The 21,674-nt window shown below is 34.9% G+C and overlaps 1 protein-coding gene across 1 annotated transcript; it reads left to right on the top strand.

The window, feature by feature from the left end:
- The first annotated feature begins 481 nt into the window (after positions 1-481).
- On the top strand, positions 482-20,656 carry papss2b (3'-phosphoadenosine 5'-phosphosulfate synthase 2b). The gene is given in 12 exon segments (NM_212562.1): positions 482-579; positions 2,617-2,731; positions 3,194-3,429; positions 3,523-3,661; positions 6,679-6,797; positions 6,938-7,051; positions 7,338-7,449; positions 10,868-11,073; positions 12,475-12,610; positions 13,121-13,389; positions 16,707-16,936; positions 19,756-20,656. Coding segments are annotated over 12 exon segments (1,845 nt in total). The 5' UTR covers positions 482-552; the 3' UTR covers positions 19,898-20,656.
- The last annotated feature ends 1,018 nt before the right edge of the window (positions 20,657-21,674 follow it).

Here is a 21,674-nt window from a genome sequence, read left to right as displayed (position 1 = left end):
GTTAAAAGTAAACAGTAAACAGATTTTAAAGAGTGTAGCCTAGCTGTGGTATTTCAGGTTTCATCAAATACTTTTACTTATCAAATAATTTTTAATAAAGTAGTTTTATTAAATGACAATAGTTGAAGCATGTTTGAAACACTTTTTCACGTTTAAGTTTGTCGGTGTGGGATGGCTCTGGGTGGGTGGTCTCTGGATACCAAACCCCCTTGTGTCATGTAAACAAAAAGACACGAGAGTTGAAACGATAATTCAGTTATGTTGTTAAATAGCTTTTAAGTACTCTGTATCGTTAATGCTTCTGGTTTGCTGTTCTCGGTTTATTGTGTGAGATACATCGTAGAATGAGAGAACCAGTGGAGTCAGTATGCAGTCGTGATTGTGACGTGAGCAGAGCACACTAGTCAGTGGTGGGTGGATTTCAGGAAGAGCCCTGAGTGCTACGTGTCCAATATATCCTGGCTTTCACTAGCTTCACTTCATTAACTGTGTCTTGGTCCCTTAGGGTTACATTTTTGAAAGCCTCGGCTGACTTTTTCGTATCGTGCCATCATGTCTGGGATGAAGAAGCAGAGAACGGTACGTGTGCTGAATTTTCTTTTGTTTTTTTTTCTCTCTCAATGGACTATTAAAGGTTTCACGGAATCTATGAATGTCACCTGAATTAAAATCATGAAAGTTGTTTTATCTACTAGAGTTAGCTTGAAGTGTGCTGTGGTAGACGTTTAATAAACAACAGTTCATTTCGAAACTCTTAAATCCACACAAATGTGAGTTTCTTATCCGAAAAGTGTAACGTTACAGAAATGCTGAATAAACACGGAGTGACAGCTTCTCCACATGAAGCAAGAGTTTGTTTTTGGCTAAACGGGTATTTAAAGTGCTTCACTTGTGGTGATGTGGCAGGATGTTATGATTCAGGTTTAACATTTACATCACTTCACCTTGTCTAGATTTGATGGGACTTGTTTTACTTTTGTATTTTGTTGTTTGTTTTCTACGACATAAATACACAAATACTATAAGGTTAATGCATTTTTGTCACTCAGTTACATATAAAGTCACATTTCACATATTGAAACATTTTTTTCTAAAGTTAACTTTTACAGGGGGTTATGCTTCAAAATCATATTTTTCATGACAATAATATAAAAAAAAACACCTACATATTATTAATTATATTTAGTATGTGTATATGAATAGAAAATAATATGAGGAAATGTTGGGCAATATGAGGCATTACTTGTCAGTAATGTGATTTAAAGGTATTTACAAATTGTGTGTTTTCTGTTATTTTTCAAAGTTTATTTACATTCAAGTGACTAGGCATGGGACGATACCCATTTTCAAGGTATACCGCGGTTTGGAAAAAGTCAAGGTTTTAAAGTTTAAATTTTCTGCCATACCATTTCTACCGTATAGGTAATATTTTTTTATTTTATTTTTTTTATGACAACAGTATCTCCAACAGAAAAGATATCCAACGATGCCGTTTTAAATTGTAATGAAATCTTGTGTTTTAGAAACAAAGACCGCAGAAGTCAATGATTCATTTGATTTATTCAGCCTGAGATGTTTACTGTCCCAAAATATAATAAAAGTTTCTCAAAATATTAAAATATATTATTTTCAAATGGGGGAAAAAGCAGTTCATCCAGACATTTAAAAAGAAGATATTTTAGAGCAGTAATCAATACTGTCAAAACGTGATATGTTTATTTAAGGTTATCATAGAATCTTATACCGGCCCCTGCCTACAAGTGACATAGATTTTCCAAACACCTTTTATCAGAATCAAAATTAATGAATGAATATATCTATGACATAAATTCAAAATAAAGTAATTATAATGCAGTTTGTTACTTGGTTGCTTATGAAGCCAAATTTAACATATAGGGACACTGTGTTCTAAAGTGAAGTAACAAACTAACAACCTCCAGGGTTACTAGCATCAAACTGGGATTTCTTGTGTATCCAAGGAGCCTGGGTGAAGAGAGAGAGAGAGAGAGAGAGAGAGAGAGAGAGAGAGAGAGAGAGAGAGAGAGAGAGGGACATGGCACTGATCCAGCTCTCCATGGGACTGCATGAATGGCCTTTTTTGTTTCTTTATTTCTCTTTCAAAAGTTGCTCCCTTCAAATCCTGATGACCCAGTCAAATAGATGGAAATATAATCCACAGGATTACACTGTTCTTCTATTTCTTCAAAAAAAAAAAGAAAAAAGCGTATTTGTTTCCTTTTGCAACATACCCTAATCATCAGACAAATGGCCTTTTATGGTAAAAATAAAAGAAAGGACCGATTTACTCAGAAATAAACATTTTGTCATCATTTACTCAATCAAAATATGTATGCATTTATTTTATTCTAAAGAACATAAAAGAAGATATTTTGAGAAATGCTGGTAACCATATCTTTGATGTTCAATGACTTCCATTGTATGACGAAAACATTTGTAATGAATGAAGGCGAATGATAACAAGATTTGAGTAATAAAGAGTTTGTTGGTGGATTATCAAAAACTGTTGGAGTTGTTCCAGAAGAACAGAAGAAGAAACACTGTCAGTCATTATCAGTAAAGACTGACTATTTTTGTGTTTATTTTTCTGGTTTGTAGGACCTGCAGAGGGCCACCAATGTTGTGTACCAGGCTCACCATGTGAGTAGAAGCAAACGTGGCCAGGTAGTTGGGACTAGAGGGGGATTTCGTGGCTGTACTGTCTGGCTGACGGGTGAGTTTTTTTTTTTTTTTTTTTTTTTTGAAGCAAGGATGAAAAAAATCTGTCATCGATTACTCAATCTCGGTGTTTAGACTAGAATAACTTGCATTGTTCTGTGGAAAAGAGCAGCAGTTGCTTGACAATATATGAAAAGGCCAGATGCAAAAATCTCTAGAAACCATTTGATAGTTTCTTAAAAAATTTGCATTCGTCTCCGATTCTTGTGTGTTGGCTCAGTAACTTTACTTTTATAGTGACAAACAAGTTCATCTTATTGCCTTTAAAGTGAAGTAACTGAACAAAAACATAGGAGGCTGAGAAAAATTTCAGGTGGCATTTAGAGGTTTTTGCATCTGAACCTTTCATATTTATATGTAGACGGTTAGATATGGCATCTCATTTTATACAATAAAAGTGAATTCATCGTAATTTAGTTTTCTTTAGTGTAGTTTCAAATATTTCTGTGTTCTATAGGGCTTTCTGGTGCTGGAAAGACTACAATTGGATTTGCTCTGGAAGAATATCTAGTCTCCCATGCCATTCCTTGCTACTCGCTCGATGGTGACAATATTCGACATGGCTTAAACAAGAACCTGGGCTTCACGTCTACGGACAGAGAAGAGAACATCAGACGAATTGCTGAGGTTGCCAAATTGTTTGCTGATGCTGGACTGGTTTGCATCACTAGTTTTATTTCTCCATTTACCAAGGTATAGTAATATTCAGTGACATGACATTTCCAGAGAATTTCTGAATCAGGATGAAATATGAGAGTACATTTTTTTTTTATGTCCTGACGATAGGATCGAAAAGAAGCCAGGAAGATCCATGAGAGTGCAGGTCTGCCGTTTTTTGAAGTGTTTGTAAATGCTCCACTGGAGGTGTGTGAGAGCAGAGATGTCAAAGGACTTTATAAAAAGGCCCGTGCTGGAGAGATTAAAGGTATCAATCTGTTAAGACTTTGCTTGTAGATTTCCCACATTATTTAATTTGACTAGAAATAACATATGATGAATATTAGACAAAGCAATTATAAAGTAATCCAATGTAATTTAAAGATCAAATACAAATGAAAAAAATTGAGCTGTTGGTAATTAGTATTTGCCCAAATGCTCTAAGCGTATGTTTACGTGACAATAAAGCACCAAAAATGGAAACCTTTTTTCCTTCACATTTAAAAAAAGTTTAATTTACAGAAGATTTTGTTGTTCTCAAAAGTTCCTTCAAATAACAAATGTTTTGTTGTACATTGTAATTTATGAATGAAAACATATTAACGTATATAATTTGATTTTTTTTCGTATACCAGCAACATTTTTTCATTTAATTATTTATTAATGTTTTGTATTTTTGTTGATGAACGGACTTATTTTTCAACAATGCACATGGGGCTATATAGCATCCAACTTAATGGTAAAAGATTTTATTATTCAAAAAAAGGTAATGATTCACACTCAAGTAATTGCTTCGTACTGTTTTTATTTTTTTTTCTCTTACATTTTGTCACACACTGAGGAAGGCATTGTGCACGTCTGTTTTTTTTTCACCCGTAGAATGTAAGAGAAAGAAAAATTAAAAACAGTATGAAGCAATTACTTGAGTGCGAATCATTACCCTTTTTTGAATTATAACATTGACAAGATTGACGCACCAAACCAAAGAAGTTCCTAAAAAAATCGCAGGTGTGCAGGGCAAACTTCAGCAACTCCACGCAAAAGATTTTATTAAAACTACTTTTAACAACCAGCAAGAAAACTGTAACTCGACCCCCTACAAAATTTGAATGGTTTATTATTATATCTAATGTTCAAATTATAGAGAGGGTGACTTTTAAGAAAAGTTTTTTTTTTATTAAAATTACAACTGGACAAATAGTTGCAATATTAGGAGAAATGGATTGTGCTTATGACGTTACAATTTTTAAACTGATCTTTATATGCAGGACTTGACATTAACTTTTTTGATAACCAGCCACTGTAGCTAGTAATTTATCAACATTACTAGCCTATCGCCATTTTCACGAGCCACAATTTTGTTGTTAAGAAAATATATAATTTTTATGCATACATTTGACTATACAGTTGAAGTCAGAATTATTAGCCCCCCTGAATTAGTAGCGCCCCTGTTTATTTTTCCCCCCCATTTTCTGTTTAATGGAGAGAAGATTTTTTTCAACACACCTCCAAACATAATAGTTTTAATAACTCATTTATAATAACTGATTTATTTTATCTTTACCATGATGACAAATAATATTAAATAATATTTGACTAGATTTTTTTCAAGACACTTCTATACAACTTAAAGTGACATTTAAAGGCTCAACTAGGTTAATTAGGTTAGCTACGCAGATTAGGGTAATTAGGCAAGTTATTGTATAATGATGGTTTGTTCTTTAGACTATGGAAAAATATATAACTTAAAGGGGCTAATAATTTTCACCTAAAAATGTTTTTTAAAATTTAAAAAAAAAAAATTAATCTACCCGAAATAAAACAAATAAGACTTTCTTGAGAACAAAAAATATTATCAGACATACTGTGAAAAGTTCCTTGCTCTGTTAAACATAATTTGGGAAATATTTAAAAAAAAAAAAAAAAAATTAAAGGGGGGCTAACAATTCTGACTTCAACTGTGTGACCACAGTCTGCTGTTCATTTAAGTTTCAATGTTATTATATTTTTTCTTTTTCTCTTCTTCTTTTTCCTTCCTTCCTTAAAAAGAAATAAAAATAAAGTATACAAAAATAATGTATGTTATAATAATAATAATAATAATAATAATGTTTCCTAGAATGTTCCTGTCCAACCATGTTTATTTATGATGTAGTATATTAAATGCATAACGGTTTCTTTCTTTCTAAAAAAAAAAAGATCATCAATGCTTTTCATTGTTAATTGTTGGGGTTTTAAGTGAGCAAAGATTTCAGTGCATTTGAAGAATTTTGTGCTCTAAGACAGCCCTTAAAATGGCTGACTCCCTGACCAGTGCCCTGACTACTGAACAAGGAGCTGATTGAGAAGCACCTGTATAATAGGAGCACATTTGTTGTAAACTGCTCGTTCATACCTAGACAATGAGTATGTTATACCAAGGATCAACGCTAAGGATCTTTTCTACTGGTCCAATCGGGCCAGTGATTCAGATTTTTTTGGCCTCACCAAAAAAAAAAAGAGAGAAGTTAATAGCTATTTTTAGCCACATATTTTAAACCATGTGTCAAAAATAATGTCTGTGAATCTAGAATTTAAGTATTTTAAAAATGTTAGCAAATGTATAATGAGCAAAATTCAAAGTCTTACGTAAACAAAAAGAGCAAAATGTGCAGGTATTTTATTGCAGTTTGAAATTATTTAACAAAAAGTGGCTGACTTGCCATACTGACAGCAAATTGTGCAAAATATCACTTATTTTTTTCGTTGTGTTGTACCCACGTAAATGTCTGCTTCCAAGACGTAAGAAACATATAATTTCTTTTATATTATAATTTGATGTTGCCGTCACTTCACTGAACTGTTTGTTACCAGGTTACAAAATAAATCGCATGTTCAAAACATCAAATCAGATAAGAGAAACCGAGAAGCAATATGGTTTTTCCAGCATCATAAAGAAGGTTGCATTTAAAGACTTAAAAGCCCAAACTTAAAATGCACGCAATTGACAAATAGTTGCAGGCAAATGAAACTTTAGTGACAAGGCAGCGCTGTACCAGTCGAGCCAGTAATGATCCTGTCTACTGCCCCAAGCGTCCCTCACACTGGCCCTGGGCCATCAGGCAGTCCTTGTTGTTGACCCTGTGTACGCATGCACATGATGTCAAAGTTTTAGCATATTCAGGTTTTTGTAGTTTACATTTAGGAAACTTGATGAAAGTTGTCTGCAGCGATTTTACACACTATTTTCTAGCAGTTAATCAGACAAAGTATGACATGCTTTAACTTTATATTTGTATGATGTAGGTTTTACAGGAATTGACTCTGACTATGAGAAACCCGAAGCCCCTGAGCTGGTGCTGAAAACCGGAGAGCTCACAGTCAATGACTGCATTCACCAGGTGGTAGATCTCTTGAAGGAACAGGTGGGTCAGTCATTTCTGCTCATCAAATGTATCTTTGTGTTTTGTCAGTTGTTCCTTGTTTTTTTGTGCCAACTGACAGACGGTTCGTTTTCAGTTGAGAGATGTTAAAACCTCACTGACCAAGTGATTCGTTATCACAGGATATTGTACCAACTGGTGTGACAGAGGAAGTGAATGAACTCTTTGTTCCCGAAAACAAGCTGGACTTGGTGCTGAGCGATGCCAATATACTCCCCACCGTAACCATCACTGAGGTAATGCAACCCTTCATGAGCACACACATGCCCTGCTGCTGTGAGGAACAACCGCTCTGCGTGTTGCACCACAGGCATTTCCTCACAGTTCAGTTAACTGAGAGCGTTTCACTGTAACCTGCTGTTTGGAAATGGAAATCTCTTCCATAATTTACATTTGCGAGAGCCGTCAAAATAATTATTTTAGAGACAAATTAACTTTTGTGAGTCATATTTTGTGACAAACTGGTTGTTTTGTCATAAATAAAACTGAAGATGTGTTTGGTGTTCCTCTCTGGTCCTGTAGCTGGATTTGCAGTGGGTGCAGGTTCTGGCTGAAGGATGGGCGACTCCGCTGAGGGGATTCATGAGGGAGAGGGAGTTCCTTCAAGTCTTGCATTTTGGAACTTTGCTTGATGGTAAACATTTCCAGATATTATTGTTGGCCTATTGAATGTTTTCAGTCATGTGACCTGTGCGAAGACCTGGCAGGCAAAAAAACAATGGGCCATTATGGCAGCTCTGTTCTCTCTGTTTCAAGCTACGTATGTTTGGATGACATATCAACAGAACAAAACAGAGATATGATCACAAGCTGTACATTTTGGGCACTTGCAATCCAAGTTTGCACACGCAGCTCTTTTTTTAGTAATTTAAAACTATCATGTCCCTGTCAGAGCTCCAGTTCGGCAATGTTTACATAGTCTTTTGGACATTCCTTTGGATTTAGTCATTGTTGATGGTGTTTTAGCATGAAAATGTCTGCTATTATAATAGATGTTCGTTTCTTTTTCTCAGATTATTATTTGCTTGTAGGGAAAATCTATTCAGTTTTGCTATTTGTACTTTGAATTTACATTTCAGTTTATACATAATTGCACCTAACCTGCAAATTAGAATAGAAGCTGTATAGAAAGCATAATGTTGCAAAAAAATGCAGCAGCCAGAGTTTTAATGAAATTGAAGAAACGAGATCATATCACACAAGCATTAAAGGAATTACACTGGTTACCAGTGCACCAAAGGATAGATTTTAAGATTATTTTATTAGTTTATAAGGCACTACACAACATGACACCTTCTTACATTTCTGACTGTTTAGCGAAATATAATCCAAACCGTTTGCTACTCTCTTCTAGCACTGGACTTTTACAATTTCACTGTGTAGATCTGATGCGATCTAGTGGCACTTCTTTTAGTCACCATGCTCCAAAAATTTGGAATTGTCTCCCAAATGAAGTGAAAGAATCCCCAGGCATTCATGTTTTTAAAAAGCGCACCTTTTTAAAATTGCGTAATGCGTATGAATATAATGGTTTGTGGAGTGTATGTATTTTGTGTATATTGTGTAGTTATGTATGTACGGTGTGTGCATGCATATGTGAGGACTATTGTGTGCGTGATTGTGTAGATGTATGCATATATGCGTGTACATGTATGTATTTATCTGAGTATATATTTGTTGTTTATTTTGCTTTATTTGTCTATACATTTAATTTGGTTTGTTTTAATGCTTGTTTGTTGTTTGTGAAGCGTTTTGAGTTGCATGTATGTAGGAAAAGTGTTATACAAATAAAAATGATTATTATTATCAAAAGTACTGACAGGTATAGGTGTCAATGATGCCTTTATTTGGCAAAAATCCATAAAATTCTCCTTTTTGGCTGTTCTTTCTATGAAGGAATTTCTGTAGAAGCACAGCCCAGGCATGTCTCCTCGTCATTTAGAAATGCTGTATGTTATTGCACAACAGTTATCCAGCTTTTTGACAATAAAAGAAGAAATCACTCAACCCATGACTTGGCAGTCAGTGGGAGACAGTATTTTTGTGCCTCCCAGGATGGCGGTCCCCTAATGGTGTGATCAATTAGGGTAGTAAAGGTTTACATATTACCTTTGAACCATTTCAGTATGGGACTTTTGGTTCTTTCTACATGTCTGTGAGCATGTCTGTGCTGCTAACAAGCACATAATCATGTGCCATTTCTTGACATTGCAGCTGTCATTATCACTGAAAAATGTAGTCAAACAAACATGGAAGAAGTGACAGTGCTGGAGAAACTAAGCTTTAAAAGCTTCAAAACAATTAAACCATTCATTCATTCAATTATTTTCTTCAGCTTAGTATCTATTATCAGAATGAACCCCCAACTATTCCAATATATGTTTTACGCATCGGATGCTCTTCCAGTCACAACCCAGTATTGGGAAACACCCAAACACATTCATTCACTTCGACACTCATACACTATGGCCATTCTAGTTTAAAACGGGTCACTGGTTTGAGACCCGGCCAGTGTTCTGTTGAATTGTCCTACCTCCCATTCAAAAAGCACATTTTGATGATGCAATGTGGTACCCATCAGATTTTGCTACCAGTGTAAATTTTAATTTGGATGAAGCTGTAATATCGCCCCAACTTACCTAATCTTTAACTCCAACCTCAGAACTATTCAAATACGGTGTTGGTAGCATGATCTGATAGGTAGGATAAAATGTCAGAACACCGGCTCTCGTTTCCCTCAAAGTCCAAATACATCTGCTATAGGTCAATTAGATGAACTGAATTGGCTGTTGTGTGTGTATTTGTAAATTAATGAGAGAGTGTTTGGGTGTTTCCCAACTTTGGGGTGTTTACAAGTTGGTGTACTCTCAATGGTACATTGTGGCTGGAAATGCATCCGCCTTTTAAAACATGTGCCAGAATAAATGGCTGTTCATTCTGCTTTGGTAAATCAGTGTGTGACACCTGATAAGGGTTGTGTGTGAGTGACTGTCCTGAGGTTTTTATAGTGTCATCTGTATATTTCACAGGTAGCAGAGAGAAAAGAAATAAGGAGACTCTTTGCTATTACATTTACAATGACTTGTTGTAGCATTTCTGTGTTTTATTTATTTTTATTTTTTTTAACATCAGTATAAATGAGAAAAACAATATAAATATTTTAATTTTGCAAGAATAAATTAAATTAGTGCTATCAAAACTGCTTCCTTTAGGGCCATTTCCTCATACAAGTTTTCACTACTCACACCTAAACCAGTTAATCAAGTTCTTCAGGTTATTTAGCAACTACCGTGAAGGCGAGTCTGAGCTAAATCAGGGTTGTGGCCCTCTAGCAAATGAGTTTGAGACTTATTAAATTGATCAAATTCATATTCATATTTCAAATATTTCAAATAGTTTTTTTTCTGTTTAACTTACTATTCACAAAAACATTTTAAAGGTACAGAAGAAGAAATTCAAATATTTCCCAAGTGCTTTTGTATTTTTGCTCATGTTTTTTTTTTTCCGACACAATTGTAACATAGTTTTAATATAGTTTTATATATATATTTGCCTTGATGACAGCACATAAACTACTGTATCACAGGAGAGCTAGTAATGCAAAAATGCACGAAAATTTAAGAGAAAGATATATTTTTCTAAATCTAACATTAAATGCTATAAATTAGGACGTGTATATATAATATATATATTAATTAAAATATATATTCTATAGGTGTAACTTTTTTTGTATTTTTTTAATCTAATAAATATATACATTTAAATCAGGAAAATGTGATGAACAAAAATAAATGTACTGTTACAAATTAAAAATAATATAATTTACTAATTTACTTTTGAATGTATTTTGTGGACACAGCTGTAATAAATATATATCATAACATGAAATACTACTATTACTACTACTACTACTAATAATAATAGAAGTAATATTAGTAATAATTGCTTTGTATAATTGGCACTTCTAGTATGTACTGCCTCTCCTCAATTGAAAGTCTTTTTGGACATAAGCATCTTCCACATGACTAAGTGTATTAATATTTTCTGTTTAGGAGGGATCATCAACATGTCTGTTCCAATTGTGCTTCCCGTATGCAAAGAGGACAAGGAAAGGCTAGATGGTTGTGCTGCTTTTGTCCTGGAATTCAATGGTCAAAAAGTGGCAATCATGCGCAACCCTGAGTTTTATGAACATCGGAAGGAGGAGCGATGTGCCAGGCAATGGGGGACAACATGCCCCAAACATCCATACATCAAGGTGAGAGGGCACATCTGTGTGTCTTTGCTTTTGCAATGCTTATGTGTTAAAGAGCCCCTATTATGGGTTTTTGAAAATGACCTCCATGCAGTATGTAACACAGCTATGAGTGAAGTGAAATATCCAGCTGAGGCTTAAATCTGACAGTGCACCATGTTTAAAACTCTTGATTCATCCATAAAAGAGTCGACTCAGAGTGGTTTAAATGAATCGTCGAGGTAACAAATATTTAGCTTTGTCTAAGTGATGCCAATACAGAACTTAAGCCTTGCCCATTTGTTGCACGCAAACCCCGCCCACAAACTCTGTAGCAAAAAAAGAGAGACAAACACTGTCGCAGATCCCGGTTGATTTAAGTCGAGAAGACGCTGTGCTCTGAAGTGTGAGGAAAAGTTGATGTTATTTTCCCTATCCAAAGATGAGGTTGTGAAGAGTCAGTGGTTGAAATATATTTTTGCAAAAAAAAAAACTCAGCATTATAGCCCCAGCCTTGTGCTGTGTTCCTGTCAATTTTCTGATGAGCTTCAGCAATCTGCATGCTTACAACGGGGGATTCATTGGCTGTTTGTTAAACAAAGGATCAGAAAAGACTTTTGATATATGGCACTTTGTAAGAGCTTGACAGGAACTTTACAGTGCGCAGTTCATGGATCAGTTCCTTCCAAGTGCAAGTAACTTAAGGTTAATTAAAATGGTTGCCTCCTTGTTTTTTTTAGCTTGCAAAGGATGTATTTAATTGTGTTTTGTTATTTGTACTGTATCTGGTTAACTCTTTATATTCTTATATCGCATCTAACACCACGTTAAAAAAGCGACGCGTGCTGCTTTGTTTATGGATTTAAACGCATTTGTGACCTCGCGATCCTTTGCCTTTGTTGCTGAGGCCACCGTCAGCTGTTTCTACACACGTAAAGTGGTCAAGTTTCAAAATAGTTCAGCTTTTGCCACTGTGTGGATTAATACTGAATGTGTGTCATGGTTAAGAATAGAGCAATAAACTGGTGTTTAACTGCATTGCTTTAATCTACTCCTGCATTGGGCTCACACATACACTCTGCACTCTGACTACTTCAACAATGTTGATAAGCCGTAGTGGGCATTTTTCTCGGTCTCACGCTGATTGCAATCGCAACAGACTGAGTCATCGGACCAATCAGTGCAGATTAGCATCACGCTAAGGAGGGGTTTGGGAACAAATGAATCGCTCAACAAAATCATATGGGAGTCGTTTAGGATAATTAGATTAAATATAAATGCATATTATAAGACAATGAAAGTGTTTTGACCTTGGATGCATTTCAGTCTGTTGTAGAGACCCCAAAACCAGAATAGGGGCTCTTTAAAATTACATAAATAACCAGGCTAAAAAAAAAACTACAAAACGTTTTGTTCTCTGTTCAGATGGTGATGGAGAGTGGGGATTGGCTGGCCGGCGGAGAATTGGAAGTGTTGGAGAGAATTAAGTGGAACGATGGTCTTGACCAGTACCGTCTTACTCCACAGCAGCTAAGGCAGAAATTTAAGGAAATGAGAGCAGGTAAAACCTTTCTTTCTTTTTCTTTCTTTCCTTCATTCCTTCTTTCTTTTATTTTATTTTTCTTTCTTTCCTTCCTTTTCTTTCTTACTCTTTCTTTCTTTTTCTTCCTTCCTTTCTTTCCGTTCATTTTCTTTCTTTATTTCTTTTTTTACACATTTCATGGCCTATTACGAGACCAAAAAATCACCCTTTTTAAAAATGAAAATAAATAGCCAGTGCTTCAAATAAAAATATCCTGGATTACTTTGATCAAAAGTGTAATAATAATAAAAAAAAAGATTTATATTGTTTCTATTTTAAACAGATGTGCTTTTCATCAAAGAATTCAACAAAAGTATCAAGTTCCATTCCGTAAACATTCTTAATTTGATAATGATATAAAATGTTTCTTTTGCACCAGCATTTTAGACAGTAAGAATCATGTAAAGCTAAAGACTGGAGCAATGGCGCAAGTTTTGCCATCACAGGAAAAATACATTTTAATAAATACATAAATATTTTCCCCCACAGATGCCATTTTTGCATTCCAGTTGCGTAATCCTGTGCACAACGGCCATGCGCTCCTGATGCAGGACACTAAGCGTCGTCTGCTGGATCGAGGCTACAAGAAGCCTGTGCTGCTGTTGCATCCTCTGGGTGGCTGGACCAAAGAAGATGATGTACCGCTGGACTGGCGCATGAGACAACACGCTGCTGTGCTGGAGGAAGGAGTGCTGGATCCAGAAAACACCATCGTGGCCATTTTCCCCTCACCCATGATGTACGCTGGGCCAACAGAGGTCAGTGTCTTGATGCAAGAACAACCTATTCTGAAACAATTTAAGATGGGTACCAAGCTAGAGGATCTTGTTGTGTTTTAAAATGTTAAGAGACCCCAAACATAATGACAAAAAAATCCTAGAGTTTTGCTCATTAATGTGTGATGTGCTGCAACAACAACACACCACAAACACAACCAGTCCTGAATGTGATCACGCGAAATCTCTCGAGAATTGAGAATAAACATGGCGGACAAATAAACAAATAAACATTTGTGCTGTAGCCACAAATAAAAAAAAAGATCCTCTATCTCTGCTTTCCAAATCCATTTCACTTTTTTATGCTTCCGTCTTCTGTCAGCTAGCTTTCTAACTGACAGTGTTGGAAGTAATGCGTTACAAAAGTAATGTATTACATTTTCCTGTAACGCAGTAGTGTAAGGCATTACTAATACATTTTCAGTAATATTTTACTTGGTACATGTTCAGTAACGCGTGCGTTACAACAAACTTTTCGCCCGCAAGACAGTAACAAATTAAAAAACCGCAGTTCTATTTCCTGTTCGTGGCTAGTGAATATATGCGCGTGCTGTCATTAATCTCCCTCTGGCTATGGGACCTTTTTACTTTGAACGCGGAATGATTTCAGCTTCTGAGCTCAAGGTCCGGGGCTATTTGGCTCAGCCCGGTTTGCAGTACGCACAGCGGAAAACGGCAAATAGATGAAAATGGCAGAAGACAGTGCATTCGCGAGATGGACGTAAGTGCATATGAACGTGCCGGTTTCCTCTGTGGACAAAACTCCTCGCGTTCACTCAACACTGGCTGGGCTGCTTACGTGCTAACGACCTGCTCTCGCTCCGTCAGATGATGCAGACTCACAATCTGTACCTTGTGTTTCCTCTTCCTTCCGTGCTGTTGCTCTTCAGAGATCCTCCTATTTAATTGTTATCCCAATAATGTTTATATGGTTTATATATTGCTACACTATTTACATACAGGTTAGGATAAATTCTATAATAAATACTAGTGTTTTTGAGAGTAAGGTATACTGCCTATGTTTTAGGCTAGTATTTACAATGAATGCTTAAGCATACTGCCGTATTAAGAATAGTGAACTCACAAAATGAAATATAAAGTGTAGTTTTACTACAGTAAAGTGTGGTGAATTGTAGTACAATCTACCCCATATTGTAAAAAAAAACTACAGCACTGGATCAGTTGTTTATATTACACTTGCTGTGTTACCATAGCAACTATAGTATTACCACAACAGAGTAAATTAAGTACTTATTGACAATATGTGTGTTCAGGGGCAGTGTGGAACAGCTTCTTCTCAAAATGAAGAGGATGACAGGGAAAATGTCTTCCAAAATCTCATCAACAATGTAGAAGACAACAGACACTAGTTAACTTTATTTTAGATGCCATAAAAAAATGTGATTGATAATGAGATTTATTTGAAGAGTGAATTGTATAGTAGGCTATAATACCTTATCAAGTGTTTCTATTAGTTACATTTCTGCTTGCGTTAGTTTTTATTTTTGTCTAAATGTTTTTTATTTGATTAGTATGGTGCACCTTTTGGATGTTTAAGAAATGTTTTGTGTTTAAAGGGTGTTTAAAACTGGATATATCTCATCATATAACAGCCAAAAATGTTATGGTTTATTAGATTAAAAATTATAAGTCTATTTTAGTATTTTGGTTATTGTTAATAAATAGTGTACTAATATAAATCATATCAAAAAACTTGAAAGGAAGAGGGAACACAAGACACAAATTGTGAGTCTGCATATAATCTCACTGAGAGAGCAGTGTACTGAGAGCACGCAAAAAATTGTGCGTGAGCTGTGCATATTTGAGAGATTGTGAGAATTTGTTTGCGTATTGTGCATTATTGCAGCGTATGTGAGAGCTCGCAAGCAGTTGTCCACAAACAGGAAATTGGTGCACAAACTTTATACTGAGAAAGCTGTTCATCATGCTCACTTTGTGCATGACGGTTTTGTGTAGTAAACCACTGAATGTAAAGTAAATACAATAATGGCAACAATAAGAAAAGAAACAAAATCTGCATTTTGTCATGGCATTGGAGTTTACATATCGGCCTGTTGTGTTTAATATGAATATAGCCAAGCCATTCACAGATATTGCCAGATAATCACATTACCTCTACCATACTTTTAACAGATCATTTGTGATTCTGGCTGTCATCCTTTCTTGCATTGTCTTGAGCCTTCACATTTCCAATTATATACTATATTGTTAGTAGCCTGGAGAGGTCACAGTCATTCTGATACATCAAATTACTTTCTACTAGATGTAAAATGCTCATTATAGAACATTATAGAATTTTATAATGTTGAGTTCTAATTCTGTAGTTATTTTGATGAAAGTAACTAAAAAGTAATATAAGAGTAATGTAACATATTACAATTCTGAGACAGTAATATTGTAAGGTAGGGTATTACATTTAAATAACAGTAATAAGTAATCTGTAATGTATTAGTTTGGAAGTAACTTGCACAACACAGCTAACTGAATAATGTTATGCAATTTTTATTGTTGATTACGATGGCCACTGTGTAGTATTATGCTATTTTTATCTACAACAACATTTTTGTGATGTTTAAGGTTCCTAGAAAATTTTAATTCTTTTATTATTTTTATTTTAATTTCAGTCTGTTAAGTTTTAAGGATGTCCAAAACAGTGATACGATTTGTGTTTAGAAGATCTAAAACTGATATAAACATGTAAAGCTAATAGTTTGTAACTTCTGTTTGTCACTAAATTGTGAATTTTTTCACATCACCTCATACTACATGTTCTCATCAAATCTTAACCAATCAAATACTCTTTAGTATGTCCCGCCTCCTTTAAAACGCTTTTACGTTGCGCTTTAAGATACTTTAATGTGCTTAAGCCCAAAAACTCTCTATGGCAATGCTATGATAAAACAAAACACTATTGGCACACTTTCTCCCACCCTTTCAACATTTTTCAGTTGAGATTACGTCCAACGTAGAATAAAAAAATGCACATTTCAAAGCACTTTACAGGACTTTTAAGTGATTTTTGTGATGTTTTATGGGTGCCGAATATGCCAGACTACACAATGCTTTGCAGTCAGTCATTATATGAGGTCTACAATGCATATTCTGTAATCGAGGCGGCACATAAATGCTAAATACCTCTGTAATTGTCTGATTTGTTAGTTTACATGTTAATTCCAGTTCTCACTCACCAGGCTGCAGAATAGGAAAGACCTCTTGACTGGTTATACCTAGGTGTAGTACAAATCACCATTCTGAACTAGATAAAATGACTCTTACAGGTACAATGGCATTGTCGGGCTAGGATGATCGCAGGGGCCAACTTTTACATTGTAGGACGAGATCCTGCAGGTATGCCCCATCCGGAGACAAAGCAGGACCTGTATGAGCCCACACACGGTGGAAAAGTGTTGACCATGGCACCAGGCCTCACCTCTCTAGAGATTATTCCTTTCAGAGTTGCTGCTTACAACAGAGTTAAGAGGGCCATGGATTTCTACGACAAGGAAAGGTTTGTACTTTAAATTATTATTATTATTATTTTATTTATTTATTTTTTTTGGAAAACGTCATACCCTAACCCTGACTTAGATATTTATCAACTGAGGCTTTCTCTTTTTGCTCTGTTAAAGGGTTAGTTCACCCAAAAAGAAAATTCTGTTAATTATAAAAATAATTATTCACACTCACATCAATCCAATGTCCTGAGATCTGTGTTCATCTTGGGAGCACAAATTAAGATCTTTTAGCTCTCTCTCTTAAAAGGATAATTAACCCAAAACTGACAATTTCCTCACACCCAAGTGGTTCTAAACTGTTGGATTGTTGCGTTCTGTTGAACACAAAACAAGATATTCTGATGAACATTGAGGAAAAAAAAAAAAAAAAAAACAGCCATTAGCATACATAGTAGGATGATAATAGGAAACAAGTTCTACGGATCCTGAAGAATCAAACTAAGGATCTGAGAATCCTTGTAACAAATGTGTGTGTGTTGTTTCAAGAAAGCAACTATTCATTTGTGTTCATTTCATTTGTTCATTTGTGTTTTCATTTATTTATATTCATTTATTCTACATTTAGTTATTTTTTTAATCGTATGATCTTTAGTCAATTATATAATTTTACTGATCATTAATTTGATTTGATTATTATTTGTCTTTTATTATGTCTTTATATTTTATTATTATTTTCCTATAATTATTGCTTTATTATTATTATTATTACATTTTTACACATTGTTATAATCTTATGACGGTGGATTCAAGCCACACTTGTTTTCAAGAGTAAGAGATAAGAGAATGTCTTCATTTCAAAGTCTGTATTGTCTCTGGACAATGTTGTGAGCAGTAATTTTCCTTTGTCACTTGTGGTATAATAACACTTGTTGGATTTATCCTGGTCAGGTGAAGTATGAGCATTAATTCATACGCAACTAAGATTATTCAATAAACCTTTTTCTTTATCATCATCATTCGTCTCCTTCTGCTCGTCTCTAGCTTTCTTAGTCAACATATATTGACTGTTATTTAGTTGAATACTGGTTAACAGGTTTGGGTATTCGGAGGCTTTGCTGGCTTGTTGTTGGGATTCTGACATTTTCTGACAGGATCTGGCGTCCGGGGCTAGATCTTATTTATCTGGCGTGAAGAGTGTGATCTAACCATCTCAATGTTTTTTTTTTGTTTGTTTGTTTGTTTTTTTGCAATATTCTTTTGTTTACCTTCTTTTGTGTTCAGCAGGAGAATGAAACCCAGATAAAGGACATAAATTAATTTTTGGATGAACTATCAATCCTTTGAAGATATTTTTAAGTAAATTGAGTAAAAACATCTTGGGCTCTATTTTAACGATATAGGTGCAAAGTCTTAAGCGCATGGCACAAAAGCATTAAGGGCTTGTCTGATTCCAATTTTGCTATTTTAGGGACAAATAAATAAATAAATAAAAACGCTCTGCACCACTGTGCATGATCTAACAGAGCTTGTGCATTAAACCAATCAAGAGTCTAATCTCACATTCCCTTTAAGAGTCAGTTGTGTCGCGCCATGGCGCATTTGCTATTTACATGGCAAACTTTGTAAGTGTAAAAACTGAACGCTTCACTAGCAAGAAAACGGTTAAACAGACAATCTGCAGCGCGAGGGTAATGAACAAGCCTGCTTTATTCGGCCTCTTTACTTTCTCTTTACTTTTTACTCCTTTACTTTCATGGATAAGGAAACCATGTTGTACGCACTCCACTGAAGACATCCATTAGCCTACATTTATAATTTTGTTAGTTAAGCACAAAGATTTGTTTCAAAACTATTTCTAAATTCAGTTCTAATTTTCAGATAATGAGTAAATGAACAATAATGACTAAATGTGGTCAAAAAAGTGTTTGTATCCAAACACATCCTATTCTTATGCCCCATATGGTCCAAAACCCGACAGGTGGACAAATCTAAACTTGTTTTTATTAAAAAATATATAAATATGCATATAATAAATACTACTACTACTACTACTACTACTATTAATAACATTATAAAAAAACAAACTGTCATGAATAAACTGAATAAGCCCCCCTGAGATAAAGGCGGCATGGAAGCAGTGGTTTTTATATTTATGTAAAAAATAATAATCCTTTAATTTTTTTTTATTTAAAAAGATGTTTGTTTATTTCTGTACATCTTATGTGTAATAAGCAATGTGTAATCATTTGGACGCATAGGCGCATAACCAACATGCACTGTGCTGGACTTTAGACTAGCTTTCAGTAGGTCAATGGCGCAGTCTATTTCAAATCCTCAAAATAGCAACGCGCCTTAACACACTTCTTTTTTTTGACCTGAACACCAGTGAGTCAATAAAGCAGCACAAATGGATTTGCTATTTACACAACGTGGTGCAAAATGTGAAATTAGTATTTCGCTAGTCTCAAAATAACAACAAATTGCACAAAACATTTGCTCCTTATTGCACTGGGTGTATGATAGGAGTTCTAATCTAACCTAATCTAACTTCTTGCTGACAAATGGGTTTAACCTAGTGGTTTAAATAATATTTTGAGGCTGTGATCCTTAAAGTATATAAACATATCATCAAGCTTTAATTGTACCCGACAAGATGCTTTGGTAATATAAAAATTGTTACACTGAAATACATTTTTAATTAAGACAAAAATAAACAGGACATGCTATAATATATGAAGAGTAAAAAAAAAGTAACCTGTACTACCCTTTTGACTTTGACCCATTCTATATACAAATTTGATTAATCTCAGATCTAACACAAGATACTGACTATTGATCTGCAACTCAAGTCGACTGCTTTTGTGTTTTACAGACATGGCGAATTTGAATTCATCTCCGGGACCAAAATGCGGAGCCTTGCACGCAGCGGAGAAAACCCTCCCGATGGCTTCATGGCTCCCAAAGCATGGAAAGTCCTGGTGGAGTATTACAGTTCTCTGAAGAAAGACCAGTGAACACTCTGCAGTACACACGCACAAACAGCACAGCTCTATATCCACTTCTGTAGGATTCATAGAAATGGCTTCACAAAAAGAATGATATACTACAATCTTACATTGTACTAAGATATCAAAAAATCATTATTAGACTAATATGTACCACACACTTTTAGATAAATGATTTCTATATTTATGCCATGCAAATTACAAAACTGAAGTATATTTTAGGTTACTCTGTATTACAAGCATTGATTGATCAAACTGCACAACTTCTTATCAAGCAGACCTAACAAGGCCTGAGAGTAATAGCACCAATTTATCGCCTACCTCGTCTAAAGTTTTACATTGATATGCTTGTCTTACACTCATTTTATACAAAGACAATTCCTTTACACTGTTTTTAAGAATTGAAAAACAATCAGGAGAGTGTAATGAAAGTCAAATGTATGTTGACACTTCCGTGTGCCTTAATGTAAATGTGGCATTACTGTTACGTTCCCAAATGAATGAGTTACTGTAAAGGACGATGTGCGAATGTGAACGTTTTATGCTGATTGCATAAACATGAAACTCTTGAGGAATCCAATGTGAAGGAACAAGAGCATATTTATTATCTTGCCATTTTTTAACGGACCAACCTAAACATATTTATTATTTTACATGAAATGCATTTACTTCATTCTGTCTTTTGTACAAACTTGAGATTTACATCATTTCCTAAAACATTGGATGTACTTTGCATTGGGCAGCCATTCCAATAAACTTAAGACAAAACCATGGTCATTCATCCTTGTGCAGAGTAAATGAAGCATCTTAAATCTATTCTGTAGCCTAAAGATGGCTAAACTGACTTGAGTAGTTGGCTGGTGCGAATTGGGAAAAACATTTGTGGCCATCTTAAATGGGTTTTCCCTCCATAGACTAGTTTCAGAAGAATAGCCTTTCATTATTCATATCCTCGACTCGAACTTGAGAAAATAACACCTGACAGATGGGTACATGTAACAGCAGCGGATTGGCACTGGCTCTCGCATACTTTAGTTCAAGCATTTTTAATATTATGCAAATAAATATTTATACAACAGGCCATCATATAACCACTGTGCTTAAACGAACACTGCACTTTTTCTTTGTAAATAGGCTCAATTAACAAGTCAGCTAGAGTTCAACAGCTTAAGCTACGGTCACACTGGACTGTACTTCAAATAAACTTCTGTTCATACGCACACGAATGCGTCAGATCGGAAATGAAAGCTCGTTCAACAAGTTTGGCTGTGTTGCAAAGTTCAAGCTTGGTGAATCTGACCTGCGAAATCACATCATTTGACTGCGTGAGACCAATCGAGGATCAAAACATGACCTCTTTGGACAGAAATTTAAAACCTGGACCAATCCCTTGCTTTTTTAAATGTCTAATTATCTTGTTTAATTCCGCCCCTTTTCGGAGCGGTGTATGATAGAAGTTTGCATGCTCAAACTCTAGTGTGACCGCAGCTTTATCTTTTTTTTTTTTTTTTTTTGACCCATTCAGGTGATCTCCAGGTCTGGCAGGACCACTTTTAAGACACTTTTTAATGTCTTAAATCTCCAAAACAGAATTTTAGGCCTTAAATTTACTGAAATATTGTGTAGGTCTTCAATTTTTTTTAAAAACAGGTCTTAATTTTCCTTTGTTCATGTATAGCGACCCAATCTGGCCATTAACACCCATACAATCACCAACAATCCATCTCAATAAAACTTAAAACTTTATTTATTTATTTATTTATTTATTTATTTATTTATTTATTTA

This window comes from Danio rerio, chromosome 12 (genome assembly GCF_052040795.2).
Source record: "Danio rerio strain M-AB ecotype USA chromosome 12, GRCz13ab, whole genome shotgun sequence".
NCBI lineage: Eukaryota > Metazoa > Chordata > Actinopteri > Cypriniformes > Danionidae > Danio > Danio rerio.
The sequence above is the reverse complement of the archived record's forward strand: the minus strand, read 5'-3'. Positions and strand labels throughout refer to the sequence as shown.